General features: G+C 50.9%; 1 protein-coding gene across 1 annotated transcript in view; it reads left to right on the top strand.

Moving 5' to 3' along the window:
• Nucleotides 1–13,907, top strand: part of IGSF21 (immunoglobin superfamily member 21) — a 151,536-nt gene that overhangs the window by 133,780 nt on the left and 3,849 nt on the right. Inside the window, exons 5-6 of the mRNA XM_007459319.1 lie at nucleotides 3,348–3,463; nucleotides 6,057–6,531. Coding sequence (XP_007459381.1) covers nucleotides 3,348–3,463; nucleotides 6,057–6,531 — 591 coding nt within the window. The remainder of the gene's footprint in view (nucleotides 1–3,347; nucleotides 3,464–6,056; nucleotides 6,532–13,907) is intronic.

Here is a 13,907-nt window from a genome sequence, read left to right as displayed (position 1 = left end):
ATATACTTAACACGCTTTTAAAAAATTGTCTTCCAGATTCAATGTGTATTTTACACTTACAGCACGTATGAACTTGAAAAAGCCACATTTCAAGTGCTTAAGAGCCACAGGGGTGGGCGGCTGCTGTATTAGACAGTGCAGGTCCAGAGCATTTCTGGTCTCACTAAACCGTGAATGCCCCAAAGGCAAAGACGATGATTTATTTTCCCAGAAAGTAGCAAGGAGACTCAAAGAAAGAATGTTAATAAATTCTGCTGATAAATGCATCTGACATGCACTTTCAAAACACTTTCAGGTGCTTCTTTATTGAATCCTCACAGGTACTCTATAATTCCACTTTGCAGATAACGAAACTGAGGTACAGAGTGGCTAAATAACTTGCCCAAGGTCACATAGCTGGTAAATGGTACAGCTTGGTCTTTAAACCCTGGGTAGTGTGGTTTAGAGCCCATACTCTTAACCATTGTCCTATACTATCTCTTTTATAATAGTGAGACAAATAATATTAATTAAAATTGCTAAACTGTATTGCAGGCTTACTATGTGCTAAGCATCTTGTAAGCATCATCTCATTTATCCCTCAAAGCAATCCTATACGGAAGGTTCTAGGTGTCTAATTCCTGTTTGCTCAATGAAAGTAAGAAAGAAGGAACGAGGGATTTTAAAGGTGCCCCTGACTAGCCCTGAGCCTCTAGTACAAGGGTCCACAACCCCCAGGCCGTGGACTGGTACCGGTCCGCTGCCTGTTAAGACCTGGGCCACACAGCAGGAGGTGAGCGGTGGGCAAGGGAGCGAAGCTTCATCTGTATTTACAGCTTCTCCCCATCGCTCGCATTACCGCTTGAACCATCCCCCCACCCCGTCCGAGGAAAAATTGTCTTCCACAAAACCGGTCCCTTCTGCCAAAATGGTTGGGGACCGCTGCCTAGGATTCTTGGAGGGTATACTTATCCCTACCCATAAGCCACCATGAACAGTGACAGAGAATTATTCTAAGCTCTAATTGGCATGGTCCCTTGATCTTTGGGGCATCCGAGTTAAGTAGAGCCACCCACTGGAAGAGTTCCTCCAAGGATCTGGATTAAAGGTATCCATGAGAGTTGAGATGTGTCAGGTAAATGAACATCCCCAGCAGCTAAAATGTGCACTTAGGGCTAAAGGTGCTAATAGGTACGAACTTCTTTCTTCTTTCCAAAGATAAGTCAGTGTTCCAGCTTAGTGTCGGTGCTTGAGCCCTGGAGCCAGGGCGCTGGGGTTCAAATCCAAACGCTGTGAACCCCAGAAAGTCACTTCACCTCTTAAGTTTCCCCATCTGTAAAATGGGAATAAATAAACCCATGTAGACGCATGGTGAGGATTAAATGAATTAACACACGTTAAGGGCTTAGAACAGCTCCTGGCTCCTAACTGTTGGTCATTGTTGGTTCTTGCCGTGGGATCCAGGCTTTCAGTGAGTTCTAGAAAACTTAGATTGCAGACTGTGACTTGTGGATAACTGAAGTGTTCTGGTGTATTTTTCCCCTCTCGGAACTCCTTTCCCCACTTCCCATCTGTTTCCTACCATCTCACACTTAATTACAGTTCTCCATCTATTGTTCTCCCATTGTTTCCCATTTGTTCTGCTTCCCTGCGACAGCACATGGCGGCTGCCTGAGTGAATGAATGGTTCATACCTGGCTTCGTTTCACTAGACCTTAAAATAGAGCTGCCAGGCGTCTGTCGCCCCTGCCAGACTGTGAGCTTCTCGACGCGCTGTATCCGTTTCATCACTGGGCGCCTGTGGTGAGCACCTGGCACCACGCCCGTACCTAGTAGGTGTCAGGAAAGGTTTGTTGGATTTAATTAAACTTAACTGGAGTGAAAACCCCTTGCAGGAAGGAAAGGCCCACCCCTCTTCATTTTCTCTGTGTCCCCCACTGCACTTGACCTAAGGCTACAAGAAGCCAGAACTGACAGCCTTTCCTAAGCAAAGTTGTAAGGTTCTGGCTCCTGTCCTGCTGATGACAAGGAAGTTGGGGAAATAATCTCAAGAATCATAAGACTAGTGAATTCCTAGCACGTGCTATAAGCCCTTTCATATCGATCAGCTGGTTCATCCTTCAAATGTGTCTGCCAAGGATTAATCCCACTTAGCAAATCGGGAAACTGAGGCTCACAGTTTGGGTAACTTGCCCAAGGACATGGAGGTGGTGGTGACCTCGCTGGGACTTGGACCCAGGAGTGCCCGATGGCTCCACATTTGACCTCTCAATAACCCGCGGTGCCTGGGAACACCGGCTTTGGCAAACCAGCCAGTAGTGGGCAGTGAAGAGAGCAGAAAGGGGAGCTGGTGGGAAGCGGGACCAATCAAAATAAGCCAACTCTGGGGGGGAAAAAAAGAAAGAGGGAAGACTCTTGGCTCTAAACATCTCTCAAAGTCATCTGCTTCTCCCGCTCTGCCCTCACCACGGTCTAAGCGACCCATGTCTCTGGCTTAAACAGCACTCTGTGTTTCCAGTCTCTTCAAAATGCAACTCAGATCATGCCTCTGCTGTTGCCTGAAGCATTCTTCCTCCTGCTCTCAGGACAAAGGAGAAAAACTCACAGCCAGCGGTGGGCTGGCAAACCTGCTCTCTGGGGGCCTGGGGTGGGGACAGGGGAAGGAAACAAACAAGAAAGCCCTGATTTGCAATGGTGGCTGATTTCCATGGCGTAAAGATGCCCACCGTGGCCTGTTTCGATCTAGCAGCAGTTTAAAAACTGGTTCACAAAATTCCCAGCAATGTCACAGTCGGCTCTCAGGAGCTGGTAGGAACAGGCCCCAGCACACCACGGCAAGGGGTGACCCACCAGCAGTGCCCTGCACATCTCCCCAGCCCCAGCAGGCACCACATCCCCCCTCCTTGCCCTCCCACCACACAACCTGCCTTCCATCCCCCCTGCCCTGAGCCAACTGTCACGAGGCCTTTGCACATGCTGTTCCCTCCACCTGCCACACTTGTCCTCTGCCTACTCTTGCGTCCTCAGGCACAGCACGGCGTCGCTTCCTCAGGCTTGAGTGGGTCCGTTTACATCCTGTTATACCCCCTGATATCTGATGCACTTAGCACAGTTGACCGTGTGATCACTTGATTCATGGTTGTCTTCCCCACCAGGCTGTAAGCCCCATGAGGCAGGGCCTTGTCTGTATGCCCAGTAGGGACATCCTTCTCACAGTTGTTGCTGCCAGTGGCACCCCTTGGAATTGTGCAATATTTGTCCCCCACCCTAATGCCCAGTGTGGGACCTGGCTCATCCTAGGTAATCAGTGAACTCTTCCCGAACCTTCCAGTTAAGCGTTGGTCTTCCTGTGCTTCTCTTTTGGGCAGCTCCTCCCACCTCCATTGAGGTGGTGGCCGCTGATACACCAGCCCCCTTCAGCCGCTACCAAGCCCAGAACTTCACGCTGGTCTGCATCGTGTCGGGAGGGAAACCAGCGCCCACGGTGAGTACCCCTGGAGTCATCCCTCCTCGTCCCTGCCGGGCCCCCCTCCTCCGTGGCTCATCCAGCTGCCCCTGTCACCACAGCGCTCACTCTGCAGAATGAAGGATAGAGGCCACAGCTTTGCATAAATTAACTCTGCCCCATCTGCCTTGGTTTGACCCTGTCCACTCATCTGACCTACCCAGGCGTCCATATGCCTCTCTTGCTCCGAGCCCCCCGGTGCTGAGAACCCCCGCTTCTCCTGGACCCTTAAATCCTTGAACTGCACAGTGAGGGTGGTCTTCAGGGGACCCCAGCCTCAAGCACACCCCTACCCCAGTTATTGAACAGGATGGAGACAGATGAGGCCCGGAGAAGGCAAGGGATGTAGAGAGAGTCAGCCACTGTGTTCTTGACAGAGCTGGGACTCAAGGTCATGTCCTCCAGCTCCAAGTCCACTGGGGAGGGTAGGAAGGAGGGAGGAAAAGGGAGAGGTGGGAAGCGGGGAGGAGGGGGAAATCCCTTTTTGGGCCAACTCCTTATTAGACCCGCCCTAAGCGCTTTGAGGCCTGTCAGTGCAGCTCACGAGTTATTGTCATGGCCGCTCTAAGGGGTGGGGGTGGGGGGAGGGGCTAGGATGGGAGAGCATGTGGGGGGCTGTGCTCTAGCCCCCAATGTCACATGCACCAAATGACCCTGAGCAAGGAGACCTGCCCTCTGCTTCTCAGGTTCTTTGAGGAGGTTTAGGGCGTGGGCAACATTATAGTTTTTCAGCATTTTTAGAAGCATCAGGACCTGTTTGGTCTGATTCAAATACACAGAAGCCCCATGTTGAAAACATTTAAAAGTGAAGGAAGGACAAGTTGCCCTAATGGGTCCCTGAGGCACCTCTGTGGAACCCTGAGAGTTCCCTGAACCATATTGAGAACCTATGGGCTAAGTGCTCCCAAGGCCAATTTTGACCTTATATGATACTTTGAGTCTTGACCTTGTGAGTTTCAGACATCACTAGGGGTGGGGCTGGAGCCTTGGGCAGGGGGGTTAGAGTCCAAGGTGGGGAGGCAGGGGCTGTCCTCCTTCCAGACCCTTGACTGTCTCACAGGCAGGGTCCAGTGAGGGGACCTTGGGACCGGGCCAGCCCCACCCCAGGCCCAGCTGTCTAGGACAGGGCAGGAGCGGAGAGAACCGAGACAGGGCAGGAAGCAGGTGCTCGGAGGCACAGGGGGCAGTAGGCAGGGGTGCAGAGATGAGCCTTTGATGAGGCCCATCTCCCTCCACCTGCACCTTACAGTCCTGAGGACACAGACGAAAAAGCAGCTTCAAAGCCAGCAACTGGTGAGAGAAGAGCATAGTCCCAAGATTTCCCTTTGGAAACTCCCCATAAAGACGTCTGCCCTCTCGAAAATGAGACAAGCTCGTCTTTTTCCCCAAAGAAAAACTCCTTTTCTGCAGGGCACAGAGAAAGTCTCCTCACCGCCCTGGGGCTGCAGGAAGACCCCCTCCTCCCCCAGCTGGCCAGCTCCTGCCATTTAAGACATAGCAGTACAATATTCAAATATATATATGTAAAATATATATATATATATATATATATATATATCTGAAAGGTCCTCATCTCCCCACATTCCAGGCACCTTACGTTTGCCTGGGATATCAAAACTTAAAAGAATTCTTTGACATAAATTACAAACCTGCTTTTCAAGCACTTTTCAAAAAAAACAAAAAAGAAAGAACAAGTCCAAAGCAGGCTATTTTGTGCATAAGAGATTCTTCGTTGGAGCCGTAAACTCTGACAGACTCTGCGCACCCCACGTTTCATTCGCCCTCCCCCACCTGGTCCTCCCCCGTGTCCTCCGGCTCCATTTCCCCACTGGCACCAGCGTCCCCAGAGCTGCTCCCTGGCCTCCTCTCGCCCTGTCTCCCATCGATTTATTAAAAAAAATACACCCAATCCCCACAGGCCCCTATCATATGTACCAAAATAAAAAGACAGCAAATTAAATGAAATGCCGCCTCTCAAAACTCCAATTCCCTATTGGCAGAGGAAGTGAGAATATGCGGCCTTTTGCCTTGTTCCGCACCTAGCGCCTTCCCACACACACACCTGTTTCCTGTCTTCCTCTCCAAAACCTCCAGGATGCGCACACAGATCCTTTCCTTCTCCTTCTGACATCTCAATCTCTGGCGCTCTTCCACCTTCGCTCTCACCCACCTGCTCTCCCCAGGTGGGCACGGACCACCCCCTTGGAGTCCAGGGGGGCTGCCAGGGCCGTATCCAGGGTGCTTTTTCCACGCACTGTTTCTAAGCATCCAACAGCCTCATGAAGTTAGTGTTCTCATTCCCTTCATGAAGCAGGTGTTCTCGGTAAGGAAACTGAGGCTCAAAGAGGCTCACCGGCTCAGCCTCTGCCACCAGAGCCTGCGTGTCCCCATTGAACCGAGCTGACTCAGAGCGCTTGGGGTGCTGGAGGGAGAGAGCGGTCCATCTGGAAGGCTACTAGGAGGAGGAGGCTCCTGAAAGATTGGACTCCTGTGGCCAGTTCCTCTGAGAACCCACTGGGAGGTCCATGTCATTGGGACAAAATCTTTTCCCACACCCTCCTTGCAATTTCAGGTTTATTTCAAACGGGATGGGGAACCCATCGACGCAGTGCCCCTGTCAGAGCCACCGGCTGCTAGCTCTGGCCCCCTCCAGGACAGCAGGCCCTTCCGCGGCCTCCTGCACCGTGACCTGGACGACACCAAGATGCAGAGGTCACTGTCCCTGCTGGACGCTGAGAGCTGGGGCGGGCATTCCTACACAGAGCGCCCCTCCCGCAGCCTGACCCCGGATCCCAGCATCCCCCTCCAGCCAACCACCGAGAACATCCCCGAGACGGTGGTGAGCCGCGAGTTCCCCCGCTGGGTCCACAGCTCCGAGCCTGTCTACTTCCTGAGCCACAGCCGTACGCCGGGCAGTGACGGCACCGTGGAGGTGCGCGCCCTGCTCACCTGGACGCTCAATCCGCAGATCGACAATGAAGCCCTCTTCAGCTGTGAGGTCAAGCACCCGGCACTGTCGATGCCCATGCAGGCAGAGGTCACGCTGGGTGAGGCTCCATGGAAGCCACTCTGCAGGGCCCCTACAGAGCTGGGCAGTGGGGAGCCTTGGAATAGGACGGGCTGCTGGCCACCACGGAGATGGGAAGTTGGAGTGAGCCGGGGTCGGGGTTAGGCACGGAGGTCAGAGTCAGGCTATTTGGGAGGTTTGCTGAGCTGTGTTGGAGGACATGGGAAATTACAGGGAGGTCTGGGGAGTTTGGTCCAGCAGGATCAAGGATATGGAAGTCACGGAAGTTTTGCTAGATCGGTGTTGGAAACACGGGAGGTTTTCAAGATTGAAGATGGAACGGGACAGTCCCAGGGAAGTTTGCTGGGTGAGTGTAGAAGACACAGGAGTTGGGACTCAGGAAGAGTTGCTGACTCAGGTCAGGAAACGTCCAGGGAAGGATGGGAACATAGGAGGTGACAAAGGGGTTTTCTCGATTGAAATAAGAGACCCACAAGTGCAGGGACAGTTACTAGGTAAGGATCACTAGTGTGGCAGGTCGGAGGCTTGTCGGATTAGGGTCAGGAATACTGAAGGTAGTTTTGCCAGCTTGGGGTAGGGAACGTATAGGACGCGGGAGGATACTGCTCTCGCTTACACTTTTAAGCACAATGGAAACCCTGTCATCTGCAGCGATGTGGGACGTGGGCACAACCAGGAAACTGGATACCCAGGGATAGCTCAGCCTGAGAATCCAATCCCCATCTGCGGCCTGCTTCCTCTTCCCACAGAGCACCAACTCTGCATGTCCCCAGAGCAGATCCTTGTTTCCCCTTGTACATCTCCTCCCAGCTGAGTGAAGGCAGGGAGACAGGACATGTGGAATCTTCTCTACTAGAAATACGAGGCTCTCAGAGCCAAGATTTGTATTGACTGGGGTGGGGTGGGGCAGGGCAGGGAGATGGGCACACTGACCCAGTACTAGCCCTCTTTGCCCCCAACCCTCTGGACCTTGGCTTTCGGTACCCAGCAGCTCAACCCAGAGCCCAAGATGCCGGGGCTTGTCCCCTGCATCTCCTGCAGTGGTGAAGAGCTGCATGGAAACATCCACAGCCCCTAACCGAGGCCCCTCATGAGCGAGGACAGATAGCAATGACTGACGAGGGTTGAGACCCCAGCCTGTGCCTGGGGGTCCAAAGGCCGTCTCTGTTTTTAGCGAGTCCACCAGAAAACCCAGCACCAACTCTGCACCAAACACCAAGAAAAGGATTTCATGTACATATAACACCTACTCTGTGCCAGGAACATATGCAAGGATTCTCTCATTCACTCCTCACAAGCAGTTTACCATGCAGTCCCATTTTACAGGTGAGCGAAACTGAGGCTCAGTTTGGTGGGGTCCCTTTCTCTGAGTCGCCAACTTATAAGTAGCAGAGCTGGGATTTCCAACCGGGTCTGTTGTTGCCTTCTCCAATTCCCCTATGCCAACCACTGAACTTACCAGCCCCAGGACTGGGCACCCTTGCTGGCTATGGGGTTAGTTGTGTGAAGTCTGATTAAAATGGCCCTTTGATTCCCACAGGCCACTTGCCCACACAGAAAATAATAATAAGGGCTAACATTTACTGAACACCTACTATATACCATATTTTCTCATATGAACACAATTAGTAACCCAGTTACCCAACTGGTAATCCTCATGGTCACTCAATGAGGTCAGCGTTATTAGTATCCCATATCACAGATGAGGCAACTGAGGCGCAGGGAGGTTAAGTAAGTTGCCCAAGGTAAGTGGGGGAGGGTTCAAAGGCAGGCAGTGTGACCCCAGTGTCTTGCCCTTAGCCTCCACTCACTGTGCTGCCTCAGAGCATCTGTTGTCATGGTGCCTGCCCCCTATCATTTGCTCATCATGCCATAGAAACTTCACAAGCACCCCTTACGGCCAGGCCCTGTGCCAGGCGCTGGGATTATCCCCACGCAGAGCCTGCCCAGATCCGTCTCTCAGCCTTCCCACCTTGCCAGAACTCCCGCCCCCAGTTTCTCTGGACCCTCCATCCTTCCCAGAGTTCCTTCTTGCATTTGAACCTCCCTGTCCCCAAGGTACAGTCTGCTTCCAGGCTGGGAGGCAGAGCAGCCTCGACCCTTCAACGGGATGCCTTGCCCATGAAAGCCGCCCCCAGCCTCTCTTGCCCAAGGCTCGACTTCCCATGGGAGGGCTCCCTGTCCCACCCCCACAGAGAATGAGAAAGACGAGACCAGACAAGGACTTCTGAACAGCTGGAAATGTGAGCTTGCAGTTCACATCTCCCAGTGATGGACGGGGTGCTGCCACTGGCTTGTTCCACCCCCTTCCCACCCCCTATCCCAAGCCATAGTAAAGCACTTGCCTGCCCTGTCCCAGATTCCAGATGGTTCCCTTGACCGGAGCCACCTTGGTGTGCACTCCCAACCTCCATCATCAGAGCAAGAGAAAGGCCCACTCACAGGCAGTGGGCATGACAGATATGTGTGTGCCCACGGGGAACCGGGGGACACAGCAGGACCACCCAGGTGAAGGGCCAAATTGGGTGGGTGAGTGAAGAGACCCCCCAGGCTGGCTTCCTGTCTTACCCCAGCTGCTGTCAGTTGGTGAGATCTCAAGCCTCTTAGGTCTCTGAGCCTTGTTCTCTGACCTGTTGAGTGGGGGAATAATTGTAACCTCATAAATGTTTGGAGCATGTGCTGGCAGCCAGGCTCTATGCAAGATGCTTTTCTCCAAGATCTCCTTGCAGTGACCCTATCAGGCAGCTGAGAGATGCCATCATTATCCCCATTTTATAAGTAAGGGAACCCAAGCTTAGAGCAACTCTCCTCAGGTCACCCAGCCAGGTCTGACCCCAGAGCCCATGCTCCTAACCACTGAGCTCTACTGCCCATCCGGTGGGGCTGTGGTGAGGACCTATGGAGCCAGTGGGTGTAGCCGGTGGAGAGTGGTGTGAACCAGAGGGGTCCTGAGTGCTTGCCCTTCACACAATCAAGGCATCCTGTACTCTGGCCATGGAGGTGAGACAGAGGGCTGCATGAGATGACCCCGGGGTACAGAATCCAGTCATCTGGTCAGGACTTTAAAAGTTAGGCCAACAAGGGTTGGGGCATGCCTCCCTGTGAGGACCCTTTGCTTCTTCTGTTTCTGCTGCCAGGGATGCCCTTCCCAGCTCAGATGTCACTGCCCCTAAGAAGACAGACACCTGGTAGTCCTAGAGCCCATCTCAGTAGATAGCAACTACATTCTTCTCATTGATCAAGCCAGAACCCTTGGAGTCACCCACTTTCCCCCTCTTTTCTCCTACCCAACAGCCAAGCCATCCTTAAGCCCTGGCAGCTCAACCTCAGAATATATCCCACATCTACCCTGTCTCATGGTTTCCTCTCCGACCACCCAATCTAAACACCAGCAGTTCACACTGGATTATTACAGTAGCCCCAAACCTGGTCTTTCTGCTTCCACTTATGTGCATTTCTGTTCTCCACTCTGATTGATCTAAAATATAAATCCACATACACACCCACCCAAAACCCTCCAATGGTAGACAGATTGATAGAACAAAAAAAGAGCCCAGAGATAGACCCACATATAGTCAGTTGATTTTTGATAAAGGTCCCTAGCCTGTTCGATGGGAAAAGAGAATGCTTCTTAATACATGGCCCCAGAACTACTGGATACACTTAAGGAGGAAATGAACCTGACCTCTACCCCCCAAACACACACACATAAGAATTAACCTGAGATGAATCACAGACCTCAATGTAAAACGCAGCATCATAAAACTTCTAGAGCAAAACAAAGGAATATATCTTTATTACATTGAGGTAGGCAAGGATTTCTTAAAGAGTCACAAAAAGCACTAAATGCAAATTTGAAAATTGGTGAATTGGACTTAATCAAAATCCAAATCTTCTCCTAAGAAGATACTTTTAAGAAAGTGAAATGTGGCGAAATAGAAAAGCAAACTACAAACTGAGAGAAAATACTCTCAGTACAGATATATGATGAGGGATTTGTATCCAAAATATATAAGGAACTACTGCAGATCAATAATGATAACTCAGATTTTAAAGAGAGGATATACAAATGGCTAATCAGCCTATAAAAAGATATATAACATCATTAGGGAAATGAAGACTAAAACCTCAGTGAGATACCATTTCACAACCACTAAAATGCCTAACATGGGAAAGACGGACAACACCAAATGTGGGCAAGGTCGTAGAACAATAAGAACCCTCATACAGGCCTGGGAGTATAAAACAATACTACTGCTTTGGAAAACTAGTAGTTTCTTGCAAAGATAAAAATACCCCTCCCTACTCTATGACCCAGCAATTTCACTCCTAAGTATCTACCCAAGAGAAATGAAAACATACGTCCACAAAGACCTGAATGCTCACAGCAGCTTTACGCATAACAACAACAACAACAACAACCGTAAAAAACCCAAATGTCCATAACTAGGAAAATGGATGAACAAATCTGTGATATATTCATATCATGAACCACTTCTCATCAATACAGATGAATGAACTCCTAATACACCAACAACATGGACGAAGCTCAGAGACGTTGTGCTGAGTGAGAGCAGTCAGGCAGAAGAGTACAAACTGCATGATTCCATTTATATGAACTCCTAGAACATGGAGCAAACCTCTGAGGATAGAAAGTGGAACAGTGTTTACCTATGAAGGGTGGAAATTGACTGGAAGGAGGCATCAGGGGACCTTTGGAGAGATGGGAATGTTCTCGAATCTGGTTAGGATAGTGGTGACATAGATGTTCACATTTATGAAGATTTGTCAGATTGTGTTCTCAAGAACAGTGCATTTCCCTTATGTGAGTTTCCTCACAATTTAAAAATATATGAAAGTCAAAACAAAACAAAGTCATCCTCTAGACCGCCATCACATCTCAAATTACATTCCCACGGTGCTCATCTCTCACACTCGTCTCTGTTACATCTGCTCCAGCCACAGGGTTCTCCTTACTCTTCCTTGAATATGCCCAGCTCAGACCCACCTCTGTGACTTTGCACTGTCCTTCCTTTCCGCCTAGATTAATCTTACCCCAGGTATCCTCAATCCCTCCTTCATCAGATCTCTGCTCAAATCTACTCAGAGGCTCCTTCCCTGAACACCCTATTTCAGCCTCCTCCTCCTGGCCCCATCAATTCCTTAATTTGCTTTGCTTTCTGGCATTGCGTTTATCTCCACGGGCAAGTATGTGATATATTTTCTTATTGCCTGGATCTTCCACTAGAATTTAAGTTGCACGTGGGCAGGGTCTTTACCTGCTTTGTTCACATGGTACAGGGCTCAGCACAATCTATAACATATGACTTAATAAACACTTCCCTAATAATCAATTAGTTAATACTTTTCTGGGTTGTGAAGATAAAACAAGGCGTGCATACAAAGTACTTAGCATAGTGACAGAGTAAGTATTCAGTAAATATAAGCTACTGTTGTTATTCATTATTGTATCCCCAACATTGCCCTGCATAGTGATCGACACAGATTAGTCATAAAGAACTAGACGGTTAGAGTAGATGAAAGAATGGATGCGTGAGTGGATTAGTAGGTTTATGTGTAGGTATATGGATGGATAAATGGATGGATGGATGTTATGGTGGAGGGATGAATAATATGATAGAGTGATGGATGGATGGATAGAATGAATGCTTGGTTGGATGAACGAATGGATGCACGGACGGATGCATGGATGCGTGGATGGATGAATAAGTGGGTGGATGAGTGGGTGAGTGGTTGTCTTAGTGAACACCTAGAATTCCTGTGGTGGGGCGCCGAGAGGCGCTTTCTGTGAGAGTTCACAAGGCTCTCCTTGCAGCAAAATGCTAAGGAGAGTGAAGAGAGCAGTTATATACTCAGGATTTTTTGTACGGCCCTGAACAGATGCACACACCACTTCACATTTCATATTTCCATCTCATATCTCTCCCCCATTGTCATTTTCAGAGCAACTCCTCAAATAGTAGGATAGCAGTCTATTCTCCCCATTTACAGGTGAGAAAATCGAGGCCCAACAAGTTGAATTGACTCATCCAAGTCACGTAACTGGAGAGTATAAGACAGGCCTCAGTCCTCGGTCTCCTGACTCCCCCTCTTTCCATATGTCCAGGGGTTGAGAGGAGGGAAGTCCCAGGGTCTGAGAACCTTCCTTCAGGTACCTTCAGTGATGTGTTCTAGGGGCAGGAGAGAGGGGCCAGGACTTGACCGCCAGGAGCTGCTAGTGGGTGTCAGCATGTGGTGGAAGCGTGCGGGTGACAGCAGCCGGCCTGGCTTCCAGAAGCATCTTGATGCAGCAGTGAGGGCAGGAGCCAGAGGGGCCACCTGCCACCAAGGCTCTTGCCAGTCGGCAGCTGCCAGGATCGAGCTTGGAAGAGTGAAGGCAAAGCAGACCCCTTGCCTACCCACCCTCTGCCTCTCGGGGTCAGCTCCACACAGGAGCCTCTGGACCTGGCAGCTCAGGGCAGCAGGGGAGGGGTCTGGCTGCCCACGTGGAAGAAGGCATCCAGCTTTCCCCCTCCTCCACCCCTGGGTTCCAAGCTTCGCTCTAAAGTCCTATGCAACTTCAGGTCCCGCCCCTGCCACTTCTTTGCTGTGTGACCTCAGGCAAGCCACTGCCCTCTGGCAGCCAGTTTTACGGCCTGTAAAATGGGTTTCATGGCAACCTGCCTCATAAGCACCAAGATGGGTGAGACGGTCCTAGAATGAGGTCTAGCACATGTCAGGCACCTGATAAATGTAAGTTCCCTCCCCTTGGGGCCAGGAGGCCCAGGCGCGGCCTGAAGGGGGTGGGCGGGGCCTTTAGGAACCCAGGCAGTTAGGAATCTGACCCAGGAGAGGAAGTGGTCCGCCCTGGTTCTCCTGTTCACTCTCCTCTGGGACAGGGATGCCTTTCCATGCCCCCTGCTGGCTGCAGCAGGACAGTGCCATCCCAGCAGGACCAGAAGAGGAGACAGAATGACGCAGGGCCAGACCGCCCTATGCAGCGCTTCTCACCTGCAAAGGGACCTTGACAGTACTTGAATGTTCATTAAAAAGACGAGAAAGTTACTTGACTTCCCCAAGCCTTCATTGCCTTATGGGGACAATCTCGAGAGGTTGGAAGTGTAAATGAGGTCGTGCATAAAGCGCGTCACAGAGTGCAAGGCACTTAGGATGCTCTGGACAAATGTTAGCCCTTAAACCCACCATCTCCCGATATTCCTAACAACCCAGTGTGGTGGGTGGGCAAGGGTTGCCTTGGCTGTTCCCACCCTGTGTTTGGGGAAAGCCATGGGAAGTGACTGGTCCAGGGGCACACAGACTAGACTCCTTTCTTATGTGGGTGGACGCAGCAGCGGAAGCTGCCTGCACCTTCCCTGCCATTCCCTCCCCTCTCAC

This window comes from Lipotes vexillifer, unplaced genomic scaffold, assembly GCF_000442215.2.
Source record: "Lipotes vexillifer unplaced genomic scaffold, Lipotes_vexillifer_v1.1 scaffold496, whole genome shotgun sequence".
In the NCBI taxonomy this organism is placed as follows: Eukaryota; Metazoa; Chordata; class Mammalia; order Artiodactyla; family Lipotidae; genus Lipotes; species Lipotes vexillifer.
The sequence above is the reverse complement of the archived record's forward strand: the minus strand, read 5'-3'. Positions and strand labels throughout refer to the sequence as shown.